General features: G+C 33.3%; 2 protein-coding genes across 2 annotated transcripts in view; both read left to right on the forward strand.

The window, feature by feature from the left end:
* LOC127710652 (septin-2-like) overlaps positions 1-20,257 on the forward strand; it is a 635,810-nt gene that overhangs the window by 356,907 nt on the left and 258,646 nt on the right. The window lies entirely within an intron of this gene.
* On the forward strand, positions 736-19,284 carry LOC127710657 (uncharacterized). The gene is made up of 7 exons (XM_052216614.1): positions 736-851; positions 8,940-8,989; positions 12,705-12,813; positions 13,643-13,707; positions 15,215-15,301; positions 16,222-16,320; positions 17,388-19,284. Exons 1-7 carry the CDS (start codon positions 763-765, stop codon positions 18,530-18,532), a joined length of 1,644 nt encoding a protein of 547 aa, XP_052072574.1. The 5' UTR covers positions 736-762; the 3' UTR covers positions 18,533-19,284.

Here is a 20,257-nt window from a genome sequence, read left to right on the forward strand (position 1 = left end):
ATATCAGTGCGTCCAGCACACTATGTTGATGGACAAATCTCCACCGGTTTGCCAGAGAACAAAAGGTGTGATATCCAAAGACAATTAAGATTTGATTGCACAAAAACCAAATAGGTATAATGAACAGTCACAACAGTCTAAAAGTCAATATTGCACGAAGGAGTTGCAACTTAAATAACTTTTGTTGATCAAATAAGTCGGAAAACGGTTTTTTTTATCTCTGTGAATGCATAATATTGGCATAACTATATAGAAAGTGTGTATCTTGTTACATTATTCAAAAGGGTCGACATCTTTTGAATTTGACAAATCCCAATTAAACACGAAAAGAATATACAACAAGACACGAATACTCACATATATAGAAAAAATAATTCTGTAACATTCTAACTTGCGCAAGGAGAAAAAAAAACGATGTTAGTGAATATATCAAACTTGCATCTCTTCTTATATCAAGCCATATAAAATTTACTGCAGAAAATCGCGAAAATAAATCGCCGTCCAATATGGCATGCTTGGTTGCATTATAGTCTTATGCAATAAGAAAAGAAAGCTTTTTGAAACGATTTTTTCCATGTTCAGTTTCATACAATAACCATACAAAGTAGAATAACCACCTTGCACGCGGACGGAAAATTAAATGAATGGAGTAACAAATAATGACAACGCATGTTGTTCTTCCGCAATTGAATGATTTAAGCACTTCTATAAAATTCATTTCCGGTGATCAATGTATCAAATTCTGAATTTGAAATAAAAAAAATGGAGTTCACAGTTATATTAATTTTAATATTTGGAATTGGAAATTCTTTACAACTTGATGGTACATTTTGCAAAAATGCCACTACAGGGTAAGACTTCATTCAAATATCTAGTAAATCAAAATAACACTCTATAAACTAATTAACTTAGTTCTCCTGAAGCACTTTATTGGATTTACCTTCATCTGCAAAGCGCAAACCGAAATACTTATGTGATTGATTAATTGATTGTGCCTAATGTCCAGTGGCAATTATTTCATGCATTTTCAGGACGACAACAAATTAACACAATAAGAAGGTTCTGAGAGGTATATCGACTAGGATAAAGGCTGGGAAATTTTGACTGCCTTGAAAAAGGGTAGGTTTGATAGAGACTGAATCTTTGCCTTGCAACAGGCCATCTACTGACCCCTCGGAGAGTTGTTGAATGCGTTCTTTAATGTGCAAAGAGCATGGAACTCTCCTTACACGGGGCATCGGATTTGGTCATCTCGTCTTTTGAAGTGCAATTTGTTCCCCACTGAAAAGTAACACCCCCACCCCACCCATTTGAAAAGTAACATCTTGAATAGTAACAAAGACAGGCTTTCCAGTGATTGTGAAATGTTAACAAACATTTTATTACGGGAATAATTGAAGAGATTCAATTTTCATGTACTTGCGAACTGTATGTGAAAAATAATATAGAAACAACGAATAAAAGAATAGATGCACCTGCGAGTCTTTTCGAGTGATTTTACCAAGATTTTTTTTTATTAAACCACATGATGTCTGTAGAAATAAAAAATACAAAAAAGGTTAACCTATGAAAAATTAGGCAAATTAGAGCATACATGTATCCTGCTTCAATCTTTTCATCATTAAAGATATATTTTTGCGATCAGAAAAAAATCTGTTATGAAAACATCAACATCCTTACAGTTGCGTTGTTTATAGAGCTCGTAAATTAAGATGCAATCTATCTTAACTCCTTGCCAATGGTCCTTTGAGCTACGAATCTAATATTGAAGTAAGATCATTGAATATAAACTTTATTTTAAATAATTGCTTTACATGTATTGTCACCCAGATTTAAACACTCATCATATGGCTCTACATACTGACAATATACTTATATTTAAGCATTGAACAAGGCAATGTTTTTCTTATACTGATTTTGATCGCTTTATACGAAATCCGTTCGAGGTATTCTAATGAACATTTCGTGAGGAAAGTTTATTTAGTAGTTAACATTTGGTACCAAACTAGCCTACTGCAACTTGGAGTACTCTTAGGGGAAGATTATTCTTTATGTTCTTGTCAAAAACCCATAAGTCTATTATTATAAACAAATACAGATAAATCCAGATTAATCAAACTAAGACCATGTTATTGAATATTTGAAACTATGGAACGCCATGACTGCCTTATGGTGATGATCATCATTATACGCAGTGGTCACAGCATTATATGCAGTCTTGAAAGCATTATATGCAGTGGTCAAAACATTATACGCAGTGGTCACAACATTATATGCAGTCTTGAAAGCATTATATGCAGTCATGAAAGCATTATATGCAGTGGTCAAAACATTATATGCAGTGGTCACAGCATAATATGCAGTCTTGAAAGCATTATATGCAGTGGTCAAAACATTATACGCAGTGGTCACAACATTATATGCAGTGGTCACAACATTGTATGCAGTTGTCGGAACATTATATGTAGTGGTTACAACATTATATGCAGTGGTCACAACATTATATGCAGCCGTGGTAACATTATATGCAGTTGTCGGAACATTATTGCAGTGGTCACAACATTATATGCAGTTGTCGGAATATTATATGTAGTGGTTACATGTACAACATTATATGCAGTGGTCACAACATTATATGCAGTCGTGGTAACATTATATGCAGTTGTCGGAACATTATATATGCAGTGGTCACAATATTATACGTATTTTGTTAGTGATGGTGATGATCAGTGATAGTGATGATGATTATTGATGATAGTGATGGTGGTGGTTCAAATTCGGTAAACTTCGTAAATTTTTTATCGGAAATTGCCGAATCCAGTCATAATTGATAATGCCCCGCAAACAAAATGAAACAGTTATTGAAGTCATGTAATTTAGGCAATTCGATTGAAAACTTTATCAGAGAAAAAATAACGCCCGCTATTGTCTGCAAATTGGACAGACATAATTTTATAAATTTAGTGGTAGTTCATTCTGATGAAATGATGAAACTAAGAATTGAATGCATTAACTAGTTCTGTTCGTCTTAAGAAATACACATGGCATAATGTAAGTAAAATAATGATTAATAAAAATGAAATATCAAAAGACAGCTTGTATACTATATGGTTCGAGTTCATTTCCTACTGAAGAACTATTGCTAGGTGCCACTTTATAGTCGATGTTCAGTTTAAATGGCATAAATACATTTTGAATAAAATAGTCAGCTGTCTATAAGACCAAAGTCCCATATCTCGCCAGCTTATATATGTCATGATAGAGCCATTATTTGGCTTTGATTTTCAGAATTATACATCTTTACATGATTTAGTATCTAACAGATATGAAAAATGCAGTTTAAAGCCTTTCATTGTAGGTGTTTAATATAACTTTACATCAATTGTATCCAACTTTTGCAAGCTTTAGCACGTAAAGCAGTTTGTCTACTAAATATGAGCAGCAGCCTTAACCAAAGAGATATATAATCATATATGAAAGCATCGATCATATTTTACAACTTCAGATAAAGATCTTTTTGGGTTATAGTTGATGCTCATATCAAAATATAAACTTTTATTAGGAAAATGTACCCTTTTTCAGGCCCAGTTTAACATTTTTATTTATAGTCATCATCTCTTTATCATCCCTTCGGAAAACGGAGTTTGGGAGTGGATATTGCGTTTACTACGTTTGTTTGTCTTTCTGTCACGGTTTATATAAAAATAAGGAGATGTGGTATGATTGCCAATGAAACAACTATCCACGAGCTCAAATGAAGTGGATGTAAGCAATTATAGGCAACCGTACGGCCTTCAACAATGAGAAGCCCATACTGTATAGTCGGCTATAAAAGACCCCAACATGAAAAATATGAAACAATTCAATTGAGAAAACTTACGGCCTAAGTTTTGCGTTTTAAGGTCAAGATCGGAACAAACTGCGAGTCAAAGAGGAATGATTTACTATTAGTGCGCACATCTTGAATAGTAACGAATGTCCATGAAAAAATTGGGTCACCTCGACCTAATTTAATTCTGGTTAAGTTTTGCATTAGAATACAAAATCTCATCAACTACAAGTTATAGAGGAATGATATCTTTTAGATCGCACATCTGTGATAACAACAAAGGACCTTGAAAAAAGCTGGTCACCTCGACCCATATTTTTCGCATGAATGATTTGATTAAAATTTGTGTTAAGGTCCAGATGAAATCAACTACAAGTAAAAGAGAAATAATATTTGTTACTGAGCACTTCTTTACTGAGCACTTCTTTGATATTAATGAAGGTCCGCACAATAATTTTGTCACCTCAACACACAGGCGCTAGGCTAGTGTTTTAAAATTATATATACTCTACAACAACAACAAAAACAAAACTCGCCACTCCTTATTATGTCTCTTAATGGAGAGCTATTGTTTTACTGTGAATTCTTCTCGTTGTTGTTATTGGCGTTCTAATTCTTCTCACATACAAGCTTGTCTTGTTGCTATAGTCTGGGGATTTCAGTTATTTTTGCTAACAAAATGTTTTCCCTATCCCATGTTAGGATCCTTGTCAGAAGTTGCAACTTGAAAATTTCATATCTGAATATGTTTCGTTATCTAGAAACTTTACTTTTGATGGTAGATCTTGATTGTTTCTGTGGGCTTCTATCTCCTGCATATGTTTCACTCACGGGGTAAAAATCGGAATTGGATTTTTATATATTGCATAGTCCGAATTATATACTTAAAAAAGATTTTCATTCATAAAATAGTTATTTTGCACTACAAATTGCTGTTCCATGAATTTTTTAAAACAATATTGCAAATCTTATATGTTTTATTAAAATTCTATTTCGAATGACATCGCTGACCAACATAAATTAATTTGTTTCCAAAATGCAATACATAATTTACTTCTGACAGATATTTGGTTCTCCTTGAAAAATACTGGGTCATGATATATCTAAATTGCAGTCCCGAGTAATCTGAAGATGTTTATTTGGGATTAAACGTTCAGAAATGCATAATTATATATGTTTTTAAATACTTAAAGTATAAACATGTTAAGTTATGATACTAATCATTGAAATACGATAAAGTGACATTAAAGATGCCCCTGACGTGGAATAATTTCTTGGTAAATTGTTCCTACTTTCTAATTTCCTTATTTCAATTCAGAGTTTTATATATTGTATATATAGCTGTCTATTGTTACCGACTGTATGACTCTAGTGTTGTACGGTTGTCTTTGTCGTTGGGTTGCTGCCTCATTAACGTGTATCCATATCTCCTTTTTTCATATGAATATGATAGGAATGAGACATCGTATGTAGATTGAGTGGATCGACGTGTTTCATGTACACAAATATTTCTGTCCAAGTGCAGAATCTGCTGTCTGTGGTTGACCGGTTGTCATTTATCCATGTTCGTTTTTTTAATTTGTTTTAGTTCGTTCTATGCGACGGGATGCTTTATCCTTTATTGTTCCTTTACATAAGCCATTGTGATATGTATAAAATATTAAAACAAATATTTGTATATTTGGACAGCATTATACGAAAACAAAACGTTCACTTCAGAGAAAATAAAATAAAAGATCAAAGTGGGAACAAATGATCAAATCATATAAGACATCGAAAAGAGGAGACTCCCAGTAATAGTTTTGGTGTACAGTCATGGCACCACATGATTTGAGAAACGGACCTCGATCATAGGTTCCCGGTGAACGTCGATCTGAGTCTTACATATACTAGTCAACAAAAGTAACGATACACAAGTTTGAAGTCCAATTTATCATATAATATAACAAATAGGGAAAACTGTTAAACTATCAAATGAAAAACATTCATTTGCAAAGCAAATACATATGATTAAAAGAATCTGACCAAATTGGAAAGAGAGAAAATACCGTGTTATTGCACATAGGGGTCACATTTATTTTGGGGAAAATGATGACAAAAGTCGGCACTTAATTTCGAAGATGAGAATTAAGTATTCAAATATCTGCAAAGACAGTCAAAATTTTAAGCAGACCATGTTTAAGTTTAAAGTTTTAAGTTCTAATATCGATTTTTGAATTTTTGGGTGAAAATATAAATTATGAAACAACAAAAATTGCAAAAAATTCAATTTCATTGTATAAGGAAAATACATTGCCATGTATCGTTTATTTTGTTGACTAGTATATATATGAAATACGGCACTGAATATTGACTAAAGACTCTAAGTGGCATATAGTTGTTCAATATGAAATGAACTCGAGACATACAGTATACAAATGCCATTCAATGTTTCATTATTATCATTCATTATTGTTAAATTACATTATGCCGTGCGTATTTCTTAAGATAAATAGAACTATAATTAATGCATTCAATTTTTAGTTTCATCATTTCCTTGGAATGAATAACCCCTAAATGGATAAAATAATGTCTGTCCAATTTGCAGACAATAGCAGGTGTTATCAATAACTGTTTCGTTTTGTTTGCGGGGCATTATCAATTATGACTGGATTCTGCAATTTCCGATAAAAAATTTACGAATTTACCGAATTTGAACCACCACCATCACTATCATCAATCATCATCGATCACCGATCATTGCCTTTACCAACAAAACACGTATAATGTAATGCATATAATTTTCCGACAACTGCATATAATGTTACCACGACTGCATAATGTTGTGACCACTGCATATAATGTTGTAACCACTAAATATAATGTTCTGACAACTGCATATAATGTTGTTACGACTGCATATAATGTGGTCACGACTGCATATAATGTTGTGACCATTGCATATAATGTTGTGACCACTGCATATAATGTTTTGACCACTGCATATAATGCTTTCACGGCTGCATATAATGCTGTGACCACTGCATATAATGATGATCATCAACATAAGGCAGTCATGGCGTTCCATATGAAACATTCTAGATTGTTTTATGCGGTAGTGAAGTATTAGAAACAAATTATTATTTCGGTATAACTTTAAACAGAGACAAACTGACCTTCAAGGGAACGTTCCAAAGATTTTTGTTTTTACAACCAGTAATATAGTAAATGCTCCTTATATATATACTATGAGTATGGCAAGCCGTTTTACTATTTATTCGAATTTCAAGATATCTCATATAATATAATGCTGGAATTTTTGTTCTCATTTTTGAGTAATTCAGCATAATACCTACGTCAAAGAAAACGTTGTTGACTGTCTTGTCAACAGGTAAAAAGGCATACGTTATTCGAAGGTTCGTCGACAGAGAGGATTGTATAAATAAACATATAATCATATCGGAATAATGCCATACTGTCTGTATGCTTAGAAACTAAAACCCCTTAAAGCACATATATATAGGTGTCATGTTTGAAGGCAAAATGTCAGCCTCTAACCAACATTCTAATTATACCCCACGCAACGAGTTGCGGAGGGTATAATGTTTTTGACCCGTCCGTCCGTCTGTCCGTCTGTCCGTCTGTCAGTCCGTCAGTCCGTCAGTCCGTCAGTCCGTCAGTCCGTCAGTCCTATTTCTTGTCATCGCAACTCCTCTCAAACCACACAACAGAATTTCACGAAACCTTTTTAGATAATAAGGACATACTATGTAGTTGTGCATATCGACAGGAAATTACGATTCAATTTTTTTTCTAGGAGTTACGCCCCTTTGAACTTATTTACTTTAATGTACTACTGCAACAGTTTGTCATCGCAACTCCTCTCAAACCACACAACAGAATTTCATGAAACCTTTTCAGATAATAACGACATACTACGTAGATGTGCATATTGACAGGTAATTAAGATTCAATTGTTTTTCCAGGAGTTACGCCCCTTTGAACTTATTTGCCCAATATACTACTGCAACCTTTTGTCATCGCAACTCCTCTCAAACCACACAACAGAATTTCATGAAACCTTTTCAGATAATAAGGACATACTACGTAGATGTGCATATCGACAGGAAATTACGATTCAATTTTTTTTCCAGGAGTTACGCCCCTTTGAACTTATTTGCCCAATATACTACTGCAACCTTTTGTCATCGCAACTCCTCTCAAACCACACAACAGAATTTCATGAAACCTTTTCAGATAATAAGGACATACTACGTAGATGTGCATATCGACAGGAAATTACGATTCAATTTTTTTTCCAGGAGTTATGCCCCTTTGAACTTATTTGCCCAATATACTACTGCAACCTTTTGTCATCGCAACTCCTCTCAAACCACACAACAGAATTTCATGAAACTGTGTAGATAATAAGGACATACTATGTAGATGTGCATATTGACAGGAAATTATGATTCAATTTTTTTTTTCTGATACAATTTTTTTTTTCTTACACTTATTTTATTTCTCCAATGACAATGTGGAGACGTGGGGTATGTGAGCGCGCTCTATCACTAAGGTTCTTTAATTTGTTCAGTGGCAATTCAAAATTCGACTATGTTGATACATGTACATTCACGTTTGTAATAGACTTTTTATTTGATGAATTATTCAATTTGTTGTCGTCCTGGGTATGTATGAAATATATCCTACGACATGTTAAGCAAAACACGATCAATTTATCATTCTGGACGCGTGTAAAGACATTAAAGGCAAACAAGGTACCTACAATGTTCATGAACAATGAAATTCTACATCTTTTGCAAAGTCGGTAGAATATATACTTGCGATCGAGCACACCTTTACTTAACTCAACAGTTAAATCCTAAATTGGGCAAGGATTTGGGTTTCTATAGATTTGTCAGAGGAGGACGATTTAAATATATATTCAACAATTATAAACAATAGCTAGTACGAGCTTCTAGGTAAAGATTGCTTTGAATATATATAAAGTAACAGAAGAAATAGACATTGAACTTGAATAGTCTTTATAGCATTTTTAGAATAACTTTTTCTTCAAGTGCAGCTTTTTTGAAAGCTCAATAATGCTTATTAATTTTCATTTTCATTGCAGAAGCACAAAATGCTGCTACAACCACGAAGAGGTAAATGGCGTGTGTAAACGTAAGTGTTATATATGTGTATCGATTATCGGATTTTCTACTTACTAATATCGTAAAATATCAAACACGAGCTACAATGTGTCGAGCGGTGGCTAAAAATTTACCTCATTTATTCGCAGAAAACCTGATAATCTGTTGATGGTTTTCCCCTTCCTTAGACAATTCTACACTTGAAGAAAGTAAGTCTGATATTAAACGTCTCATCACACTTTTGTGGCGTCTCAAATAACCTCTCCTCATACACTATGACGTCATTGATAAGTTCTGTTCACGTCTGAGCTGGGTGATATATATAGGCAAAGGAAACTTAAAATGACGAAGTCTTGAACATTTTCAATTTTGCCCATCTCATTCTTGATTCCATATTATTATTGATCATTTTGTTAACGTTTATTGTTATTCATCTGTAGTACTGAAGAAGAAAAAAATAGATTTCTAAAATCGTGTATCGTTTTTTTTTTTGTTAACTAGTATGTACCGATTATCAGGATGTCTGTCGAGTGAGCGCAACGAGCGAATTCAAAAAGGCTTCATATTGTATCGAGCAGTTGATATTTTACATTATTATAATATACTTAGTAGTAAATACAGATAAATTGTGTGTGTAATATGGTCAATGGCAATCGTGCTGTATCAGCTATCCGTGATGATATCGATATCAGTCACGGTTGCAAAGGCTTTATCACACCTTAAACTGTTTGACGTCACGTCATCGATGTCAGTCACTGTTGCAAATGCTTTATCAAAATCCCTAATCTGTATGACGTCATGTCACATAAAAAACATCTATGTGAGGTATATAATAAAGTGTATATGATATGGCTTTTTCAATATCACACACTGTATCAACCCTCAACCAATATAATCCATCGAGTAGAGCTCTTGGGATTATATTGATGTCTCGGGTTGATACGGATGTGATATTGAAAAATCCATATCATATTCTCTATTTATCATATACTTACAGCAAATGACTTATAATTTTAACAGTATGATAATAGCATTAAATTTGCGTAAATTCCATTTTTTTCATAATGATGAAAACGTGGCATTGAGGTGTATTTTCCGGAATTTGCCGAGTCATGCCGAAATGCCGCCATGCGATAACGTTACGGAAAGGCATGTGATAATAGTCGGAAGCATGTGATAAATATTTCATATCAGCCCGCTAAACACAGTTTCGGAAAATATGGTATTCACGTAAATTTAATGCTATTATCTAACTGTAAAATTTATAAGTTATTTACTCTAAGTATATGATAAAAAGAATTAGATGACATTTTTTCATATCAGAATCCCTCAAGTTTTTTTTATCGTCAATATAATTATATATTATACTGTTTTTCTTTGTTGAGACATATGCTAGAAAGATTTCATATCGGATGTATTACATGTTGCGTCCGTCGTCCGTAAACTTTTCACTTTTTCAACTTCTACTTGAGAACTACTTAAAAGGATCAATATATTAATCTGTTGTTCTCTCCATTGTTGAAGCATATGATAAAAAGATCACAACATGTCATTTTTCATATCGGATGAATTATCGTCAGACCTCGGTTAATATCAGACCTCGAGCCTCGAGCTTTGACATCGCAAAGCCGTGATATGCAATTTTATTAAGAGCTGAGCTGAGTAATATAGACAGTGGGAGATGTAGCATTTGTAGATTCCGGACGGTGTTGATAAATTGTAGCAGATATGATAGTTTTTGTTAAATTTATACACGGTACGATTTTCCATCCGATTTGTTACCGTCGCACAGCTTGACACATATGAGGGTCTGGATGAGAGGTCCTTTATTTCTGTATTCTTTAATTTTTTAGGTCATTTGTCTCTATTCTTTTTATTTTTGCTCATTATTCTCTATACATGTGTGTATATATAAGCACACATTATTCTGTATTCTGTGTTTTTTGCACTATTCTTTTCTATTCTTTATTTTTTGGACCACTTATTCTGCACTTTTTGACCATTATTCTCAGAATCTGTTCTGTACACTCCATCAAGACCATCGGCGCATATTATATATATACATCCGTCTATTGTTGAGCATCTATCCTATCATGAACTGTATGGTTTAACTTTTTTATGTCTTTAAATCTTATTCATGTTGATGGCGTTTACCCTGTTTTGTTCCTAATATATTTCTATCAAAACTTTGATCTAAATATGATGTTTATCTCATGACAATCTATATTAAACCTATAATATCATTATAACGTTTGTCAAAATCTGAGGTCAAGTACTTTTAATTATTATTATTTATCTATATACCAACTTTTGACAACACTGCAATACTTATAAATTAATAATTATTAAATGAAATGTTTCCTGTTACAAGTAGACAACAATGCAAACCATCCTGAACGTCATGTATTATTATTTTGCTATTCATTGTCTAATTTCCGTTTTACTGACTTGCACGTGAAAATGATACAATAAACTCAAACTTTAACCATCCTTCGGAATATTGATGTCCAACTGTGTTTGATTTTATTATTGCCATTATGATGTTACTGAAATTAACGTCCTCTTCATTTAATTATTCAAATGGACCAAATTCTACATTAAATTTTAATATAAGCGAATGTAAATATGATGTAAATATTGAAAGCATTGACTACTTATAATAATGATCATTATAATCTAAAAGCAATAATAATAATTTATTAAATGTACTTTACTGTAATAACCGCTTACAAAATATGAAAAAATCTTAGACGTTACTGTACATTTTTCTTTCCATCAACAAAACAACCATTTTTTTCTTCGGCAAACTGCACATGGGCATGTCTTTCATTAAAGACGATAATACATATTATCATATCTTTTAAATTTTTTTATTTTTCCCCCGGTTCAAGCAATTGTTTCTGTTAAATATACCTTTATACATTTACTTAACTTTATATGTTTTACAGAGACAAGTGTCTATGGTACTATTGACATCAGGAAATGACCTTTTCTCGGTTTCATATTTTTGGATGAAGGTCATAATTGTATGCAATAATAACAACTCTCTAATTGCATTTACTAATAAAACAATAACAATTAAAACGATAAGAACTCTTTCATGAAGTAAATATTTCCCCGTCACTAAATTATTAGACTTTATCACTTCTGGTGCAATGGCACCTGATTATATATGACTGCTAGGTACATTTATATGAATAACAAAGTACTTTTTCTTAAAATACCATTTGCAATTGGGTGCCATGTGAAACTTGTGACTGATAAAAAATATAGTTCATAGATATAGGAAGATGTGGTATGAGTGCCAATGAGACAACTCTCCATCCAAGTTACAATTTATAAAAGTAAACCATTATAGGTCAAGGTACGGCCTTCAACACGGAGCATTTGCTCACACCGAACAGCAAGCTATAAAGGGCCCCAAAAACATGCCTGTTTTTTTTCTCTCAAGAAAACAGTGACAAATGCTACACGAACCCCACCAAAAACTGGGGGTAATTTTAGGTGCTCCGGAAGGGTAAGCAGATCCTGCTTCACCCGTCGTGTGGCTCATATTAGTAGAAACCCGGTAATTAGTCTTATTCGGTAGGTCTCATTCGCGGAAAAGGGGACGGGATTGTAGTTACGACATTAGGAACATATCGCTATTATCTGTAAAACATTAAAAATCATATTTATCAAAGTACGTTAGAAATGCAACCTTTACATTTTGCATTCATTATAGCATGAACCTTTTCTTTGGACAGAATGCAGAAATGGAACGAGTGCTGAAGCTGGGGGTCAATGTAAACCATGTAAAGAGAATATGTTTGGTTACAAGTGCATAGCAACCTGTAATTGTGATCATCTCCACAGGTATATAAAAAAGATATGATATATAATACCTCATGCATGCGAATGAGACACTTCTCCATTAAGACAAAATGACAAAGATGAATAGTGATCGTACGTCATTCAAAAAGAAAATAAGAAAAATCCATGCCGTACAGTAAGCTTATAATGTTTATGATACTAGAATGATAAAATGTAAAACAGTTCAAAAGAGAAAATAAATTGTATGATTTATACAACAAAAATGAACGAAAAACAAACATGGCAGACTACAACCAAGATATCCACGGTATTATAGGTTCCTGGCTTCAGATAGGCGCATGAAGGATGTTAACATGTTTGTGTGCGCTCAATCCTCCCTTAACATAGGGAAGTGGTGTAAAAAACCAACATAAGCACAAACTGTAAACACAATTGGAAAGAGCTTGGCTCATAAACTCGTATCTAAAACACATAAAATAAAAATAAAAACTACTAACAGACAAAAACACATTATACCCATCCAAGAGTACTCTCACTAACTGAACGCTTTATCAAAGCCAAATACAACTTATAAACAATCCATGTTAAAACAGACTGAGGTATAAATCAGTACACCTCCTACGGATTTAGCGTAGAGGTAACATAAGCAAGGATAATTACAATATTGTACGCCTACGTTGAAAGGTTGAAAAGTATGAATTAAGGCCTTAGAAAGTTAGTGCCTTTCTTTTTAGAAATGGTTAGCCGAAAGATCTGTCACGATTAAAGTTTAAGACCAAGATTTGTTCAAAGGAATGATTATTACATTGAAAATTATGATACCCAAAATTAAAAGAATGATAAAAAAAACACTCTTTTTATATTCATACAGTTGCGATGCTGTGGTTGGATGCATTACAAATACATCTTTTTTAACAGAAAATACTACTGATGCAGGTAATGTTAAACTATTTATAGTATTCAATCCACAGATAAATCAAAATGACATCAACCGTGTTGCTCCCGACATGAGAAATCAAAGTTTGTGATTCATACTGAAAGGAAGGCACAATTGTGGCATTGACAAGTTGAACATATTTTTCTATATTTTCAGCTTTATATAGCCTTAACTAGGCACTGCATAAGTATGTTATATTTCCCTTTTGATTATTAAATAAAACATACAGAACCATGGCTTTTAGTAATTTTAAACATTTGTTAACTGTATATTGTTCAGTAGTGATCGATTGACATTAACATCTTACGCAGACTTATAGTACTTTACAACGCCATTGCGTTCCTGGTGGATTGTTGTCTTGTTGCTAATCATATCACAGCTTCTTATTTTATACATAAAGTGGTGTTGTGGTTGGTATGATTGCCAATGAGATAACTATCAGTACAGACCAAAGATCAACTATATGCACATTTACAGGTCAACGTAGTTTTGTAGCCAGTACTTCGGTACTGGCATGAAAATACAGATTTTGTGTTATAAAAATTTGCCGTTACAAAATTTTGAAATTTATATTGAATTAAGCAATGTATATCCCTCATTCAAAGCTCTGATTCCTTGCCCGAATTAGGTTATATGTTTTTGTCATTTTTGGATTATAAGCTCTTCATATTTTAATAAGCTTTAAATTTTCAAATATTTTGTACCTGAGCATCACTGAAGAGACAATTATTGACGAAATTCCTTTCTGAAGCAGAAAAGTTGGTATAGTTAATGTTATTAAGGTGAATTCATTAATTGAGTATTAAATCGGCATCTTGAGCATTGAAACCAGTAACCCTATTTTAATGTGACTTCGGAAGTCTGATTTCGTCAGTTGTTGTTCATGTTATTTTCCTATCAATTGTGTTCATTTTGAAAAAAAAAATATCGACACCGTAACTTAACAAAACATTCTTATTAGAATCAAAATATAGGCGAATAAGCCCGAGACTGATTTTGTTAGAGGTTGTTAAAACCTTGGGTTTAGAAGATATACATGTCTATTACTTATTTGTTGCTCCATCCCCGAACAATCGCTATAAGTACTGACCGTACACCAATAGTGGTATCCACTCAGAGTGAGTAATTGCAAAATGAAAATAGAATAACATTTTGTTTTTATCGAGTTAGTATCATTGTATATTTTCATTGACACAGCAGGGGCGGATCCAGTCATTTATAAAAGGAGGGGGGGGGGGGTCCTAACCCAAGATAAAGGGGGGTTCCAACTATATGTCCCCATTCAAATGCATTGATCGTAAAAAAAAGGGGGGTTTCAACTCCCGGAACCTCCACCCCCCTGGATCCGCCACTGCACAGAGGTTACAAAATCAAATACTCAATAGACATTAAACCTGTGATGATAAAATAAAAAGGGACACTAACCAAATAGTTTAATAACCTTATTCTAAAAGAAACCCAATCGTTGCAAAGTACATAAGAAGGATTTTATTTATCTTATTATAGGTATTTCTTCAGAAGGAAGTACTTCAGCAGTCATATTGTCTACTGGTGTTCATGTCACTACACAAGAGAGAGCTGTTATACACAGTAGTAAGTATTAACAAATTTCACTCATAAGCTAGGTTCACCCTGAACATGCATGAACTATTTGCCACTGGATGTTAACATTAATCTCAATCCGCAATACCCGTCAATTCATAACTTGTGGATAATTTTGCAACACTTTACAAATAATTATAGAGTGTAGATAATTTGTTATATTCGAGCGTCACTTACGAATCTTTTGTAGGCGAAACGCGAAACAGAGTTTTAATCCTAGTATCTATAATGAGTTTATTTATGTTGGAGACTTCATGTCGCCCCTAGTTGCCCTTTTAGGAGTTTCGTCCGTCATATTGACGAATGTTCGTCTCTGCGTCTTTTTTCTTTTGGTCCTCATTTTGTATATTCTTCTATACGTCCCGTCTTGTACCTTTATTAAGTCCTATCATTCTTATTTGTTCATTGGTAACTTCAACCTACAATTTAAACTATCACTGACTCAAATCCAGATTTCGCAGTTGTAAAATTGGAAGTACAAGCGCATTGTTGAAGAAATGATCTTCCAATTAATCGCTTTTAAATACACTGAACGACACATACAAAAAAAAAAAAAAAATAAACACTGTAAACATGAAAATAAAAAAACCAATAAAGACATCAACAGCTAAATAACGACGAAACAATAAAGGTCATCGAACTGAGGTTTTAGCCAGTTTAATTCTTTTTTGATTTAGCTGTAATTAAAACATACCGAAAGTCGTCATTCTCATAAGCGTACCCAAAAGGGTAAGATTAACAATGATAATTTTCAAAAGACGTATGTTAGGTAGAGGTACAAAAAATGAAAATTTACTCATAATACTTTAGATTCTGAAAAGGCGATTTGCTTCGTTTACAAATGTAAATTATGATTCTAAAACATATAATTCTATGCAGCGAAATTACGGATATTGTTGATTTTATTGTAGAAATTACTACGACGAGAAAAATTGAAACTGACAAACTTATTACCGATGTTCCTAATAATGTCTTCACTACTAAGGAGCCAAATTCTATTAGCAGTGGAGGTAACATTACATTCATTTGCCTGTTCTTTACATATTGATAAAACAGAATACAATTTTAAATCTCACCAATAAAAGATCGTCCAATTACATATGTTAATACAAATTGGTGAAGACTGAGCATACATGCAAACGGATGCAAAAATTAAACGCAGTTTGAACTTCGTGTGCACTTCATATAAATACGCGTTTTCCATTTTCTACTTTTTTCTGTAATGTTTTGTAATGAAAGTAATCACACCGTTTACACTTAACACATCACGCGCTGTAACGCAGTTGTCATTGTACCCTTGATACATATACTGGCCTATAATAGCACTTGATCAATGACATAATAATGTCACATTCTTCGTTTTTTTATTTATTATTTAAAAAAACGATTATGTATGAAATTATAAGGTATGTTTTTGATATTTGAATAATATATTGTGCTTTTAATAGTTATATATAACTTATATTATTCCAAAATGTTTAAAACTTCTTGACTTGAAATTTATACATTCGTGAGAATACTTTATAGTGTCGATGGTCTTGCAATTTCACGAAACATTATGCATGTTATGAGAGGCAAAATACTTTTAATGTCGACATTAATTCATCATTGCCTCTGGACGAAAATGCCATTCAGAATAAAGAAGACCAGTTCAGTGAAACGTAATATTTTAACATGACTATGTTTACAAAAATAAATCAGATACACGTTTAGAATATTTTGGCTTTGTATAAATTATTCATTGATGTATTTTGAAAATTGATGATCATGGTTATATTCATGTGCATGCGTCTGGTAGACCATCTTTAGGCTTTTATTAGTAAATATTGCGATACTTAGCTCAGCTTTATCAAAAGGCACTTAACAAGACAAGCAGCTTGATTATGATGTAGAAAAAAAATTGATGGAAAAAAACCTCAATACGGTCAATACATATTTTTTTTTGGTCGCGGAAACGTATTTATAGTTTACTAGAAAATGCAGAAATATGACGAAAGCATCACAATAAGTACACTAGCCGTAACCTGTAGTTTTGTTTTTGTGTTATGCATAAATTTTTCTTTTCTGACCTTTGTAGGAAGTTCCAACATGGAATGGTTGATTTATACGCTATGTATTGTTGGTGTTGTTATTGTGACGGGTTTGAGTCATTTATTTCGTTCATACAGAAAACGAAAACATTCTAAAGAAATGCTAGTAAATGGAGATCTTGTTTTGGAACAAGTAATAGAATCTCCGTATAGTGGCTTCTATGATGAAATTGACGAGAACATGTTAGCAGATGATAAGACTTATTTTGTTCCACAAGATAATCACTCTGCCACAAAAAGCACTGGACATGATGACACAGGTTACCTTGATGCGTGTTTTGCAACTGAAGAAGACGAACAGCAAAAGTTGAAAGACAAATTATCACAAAAGGGAAGCAACTCAACGTCTTCTTCCAACTCACACGTTGCCGCTCAAAACGATACAGAATATCTCCATCCTTACCATACACTTCAGGATAATTGGAAAGAAGATTCGCATGGGTATGAAGCAGCTGTGACTGTTCATCATCGTACCGAAAGTTCTTCAGGATCTGATGAAGAATCTACAAACCCTAAATATTCTCATGTGTATCAACCACTACAAAAAGACAGGGATATGAAAGGCCAAGCGTATGAAAAACCACAGACGCCAAAATTAAAAACAGTAAATGATGCAAAAGCGTGGGAGGCTACGCCATCATCAGCATTATCACATAAGGGAAGCAGTCCAGCTTCTTCTTCCAGCTCAGACGTTGCAGACGATACAGAATATCTCAATCCAAACCATACACTTCAGGACAATTGGGAAACAAATTCCCATGAGTATAAAGTAGCCATGACTGTTAATCCGGGTACCGAAACGTCTTCCGGGTCTGATGAAGAAACTACTTATCATAAATATTCTCATGTGTATCAACCGCTACAAAAAGACAGGGACATGAAAGGCCATGCGTATGAAAAACCACAGACGACAAAATTAAAAAATGTAAATGATGCAAAAGTGCGAGAGGCTACTCAATCTCGGCATGGGACCAGTAGTTTACAGGATAACGTCAACAATAATGTTGACTCTGACAAAACAATGAACAGTTGTGACGAGATGGAGGCAATAAACCACAAACAAGATTATAAAAAACCGTCTAATCAAATCAAATCGAAGACAAATGAAAAGGAAATATTCCGTGATGAGTAAACAGAAAACTCGTTGGTTGAATGTTTAAACAACAACGTGTGTCCTCAAGAAAATAATAATAGTAATCTAAATGATGATGCAAAATCATGCATTTGATAACTAGTAGATTTTCAAATTACCGATTTATTTTGGCAAAATGCAAAATATTGAAGAAATTAAATTCAAATTCTATGAAATGAAAACATTTTGATGTAGGTTAATTGGTGATCATTTTATTCCGTAGAAGAGAGGCGAAAGATAGCATAGGGATATTCAAAGTTGAAACTCATAAGTAGAAAATAAACTGACAACGCCATGGCTAGAAAAGAAAACCGACCAAAACACAAACAACAGTCTACAAAACATAACATAGAAAACTAAAGACAGAGCAACAGGAACCCCACGAAACCTGGGGGTGATCTCAGGTGCTCCGGAAGTAAAAGCAGATCCTGCTACCAAAAAACTTGATTTTTAAGAAATTTGGTAATTTGAAATTGACTATTTGTGTCAACATTTTAAGACATTCATAGAATATTAATCTAATTAAATGTAAAGTAACAACGAGTTTATTTTGATGTAAGTATTCCAAACGCCATGAATGGTCAGACGAGTTCCTATTCATGAGTGCTTTAATTACAAATGTGCAATATTATAGTAATATACACGTACTTTCTAGTATACCCACTCAGCAGTCTGTTCGCCTCCCTGTTCGTCCGTTCGTTGGCCTGTCCGTTTGTCCAGATGTCAATCAAATATTTCCGTCACACTTTAGATACTACCAAACAGAATGCCTTCATATCAGGTCAGCTGCTTTAAAGGTTTGATTTGCAGCGTCAAAACACTTGTTGGATCTGTCGGACACCTTCCTCCTGAATGATGATACATTGAAGTTTTCAATATGACAAGGAAACATTAAAATCATACAACTTTGAAAGTAATTTTAAGACTTTAATTACGAAATATCAGACGTTTTTTTTATTATAGGTAACCTTAGAAAAGTACTGAGCACAAATCATATTCGTTAATCATGTCGCATGTTTAAACGTTTATTTTTTCTGTCCCTAAATTGAACTAAATATTACTATTTAATACAACAAATTTTCATTTTATAAGCAGCCACCCTCTACTATCATAACAATCAAACTAGCTTATACAGAACATGACATGACGTCTGAGAGGCGAAATAAACTTCATGCACTAAAGGGAAATTCAAATAAGTTGACGAATCATAGACGAAGCCATACCATAGCACAAACAATAATACGACGAAAAGCCACACAACATATATAATAGATAAAAACCTAAAGACTGAGGAATACGAACCAAAAACCAGGATGATCTCAAGGCTTAGAGGATCCTGCTCCACATTGGGCACCCATTGTGTTGTTCAAGATATCTAAAACTTTATGTCTTGGTTGATGATACATTTGCCTGATTTTGCCATTCTATTGAAAAGGTTTATATACCTATTAAGAACTACCATTTCTCCAGTGTTATTTTATTCCTGATGCATTGTATGATCTCGTGAACCATGTGACCCGTTTTGTATAATGTAGTATCACAAAAATGAATCTTACAATGAATTACTCTTTGATGGGATTTATACCTCATCAAATTAATTTGAAAATAAGGGTGGCAAATCAATATTGAAAATTCATAGTAATTTGTTTAGGTCTATCGATTTAAAAACAGAGAATAAATGAGGGGATGAAACAACCACAAAAGTCGAAGAAAAAACACAACAAC

This window comes from Mytilus californianus, unplaced genomic scaffold (genome assembly GCF_021869535.1).
Source record: "Mytilus californianus isolate M0D057914Y unplaced genomic scaffold, xbMytCali1.0.p SCAF_8, whole genome shotgun sequence".
In the NCBI taxonomy this organism is placed as follows: Eukaryota; Metazoa; Mollusca; class Bivalvia; order Mytilida; family Mytilidae; genus Mytilus; species Mytilus californianus.

Coding starts and splice junctions, on each gene's coding strand:
- LOC127710657 (XM_052216614.1), top strand. CDS start 763: ATGGAGTTCACAGTTATATTAATTTTAATATTTGGAATTGGAAATTCT. Junction 13,708..15,214: donor AGAAAATACTACTGATGCAG/GTAATGTTAAAC, acceptor ATCTTATTATAG/GTATTTCTTCAGAAGGAAGT. Junction 15,302..16,221: donor GAGAGCTGTTATACACAGTA/GTAAGTATTAAC, acceptor ATTTTATTGTAG/AAATTACTACGACGAGAAAA.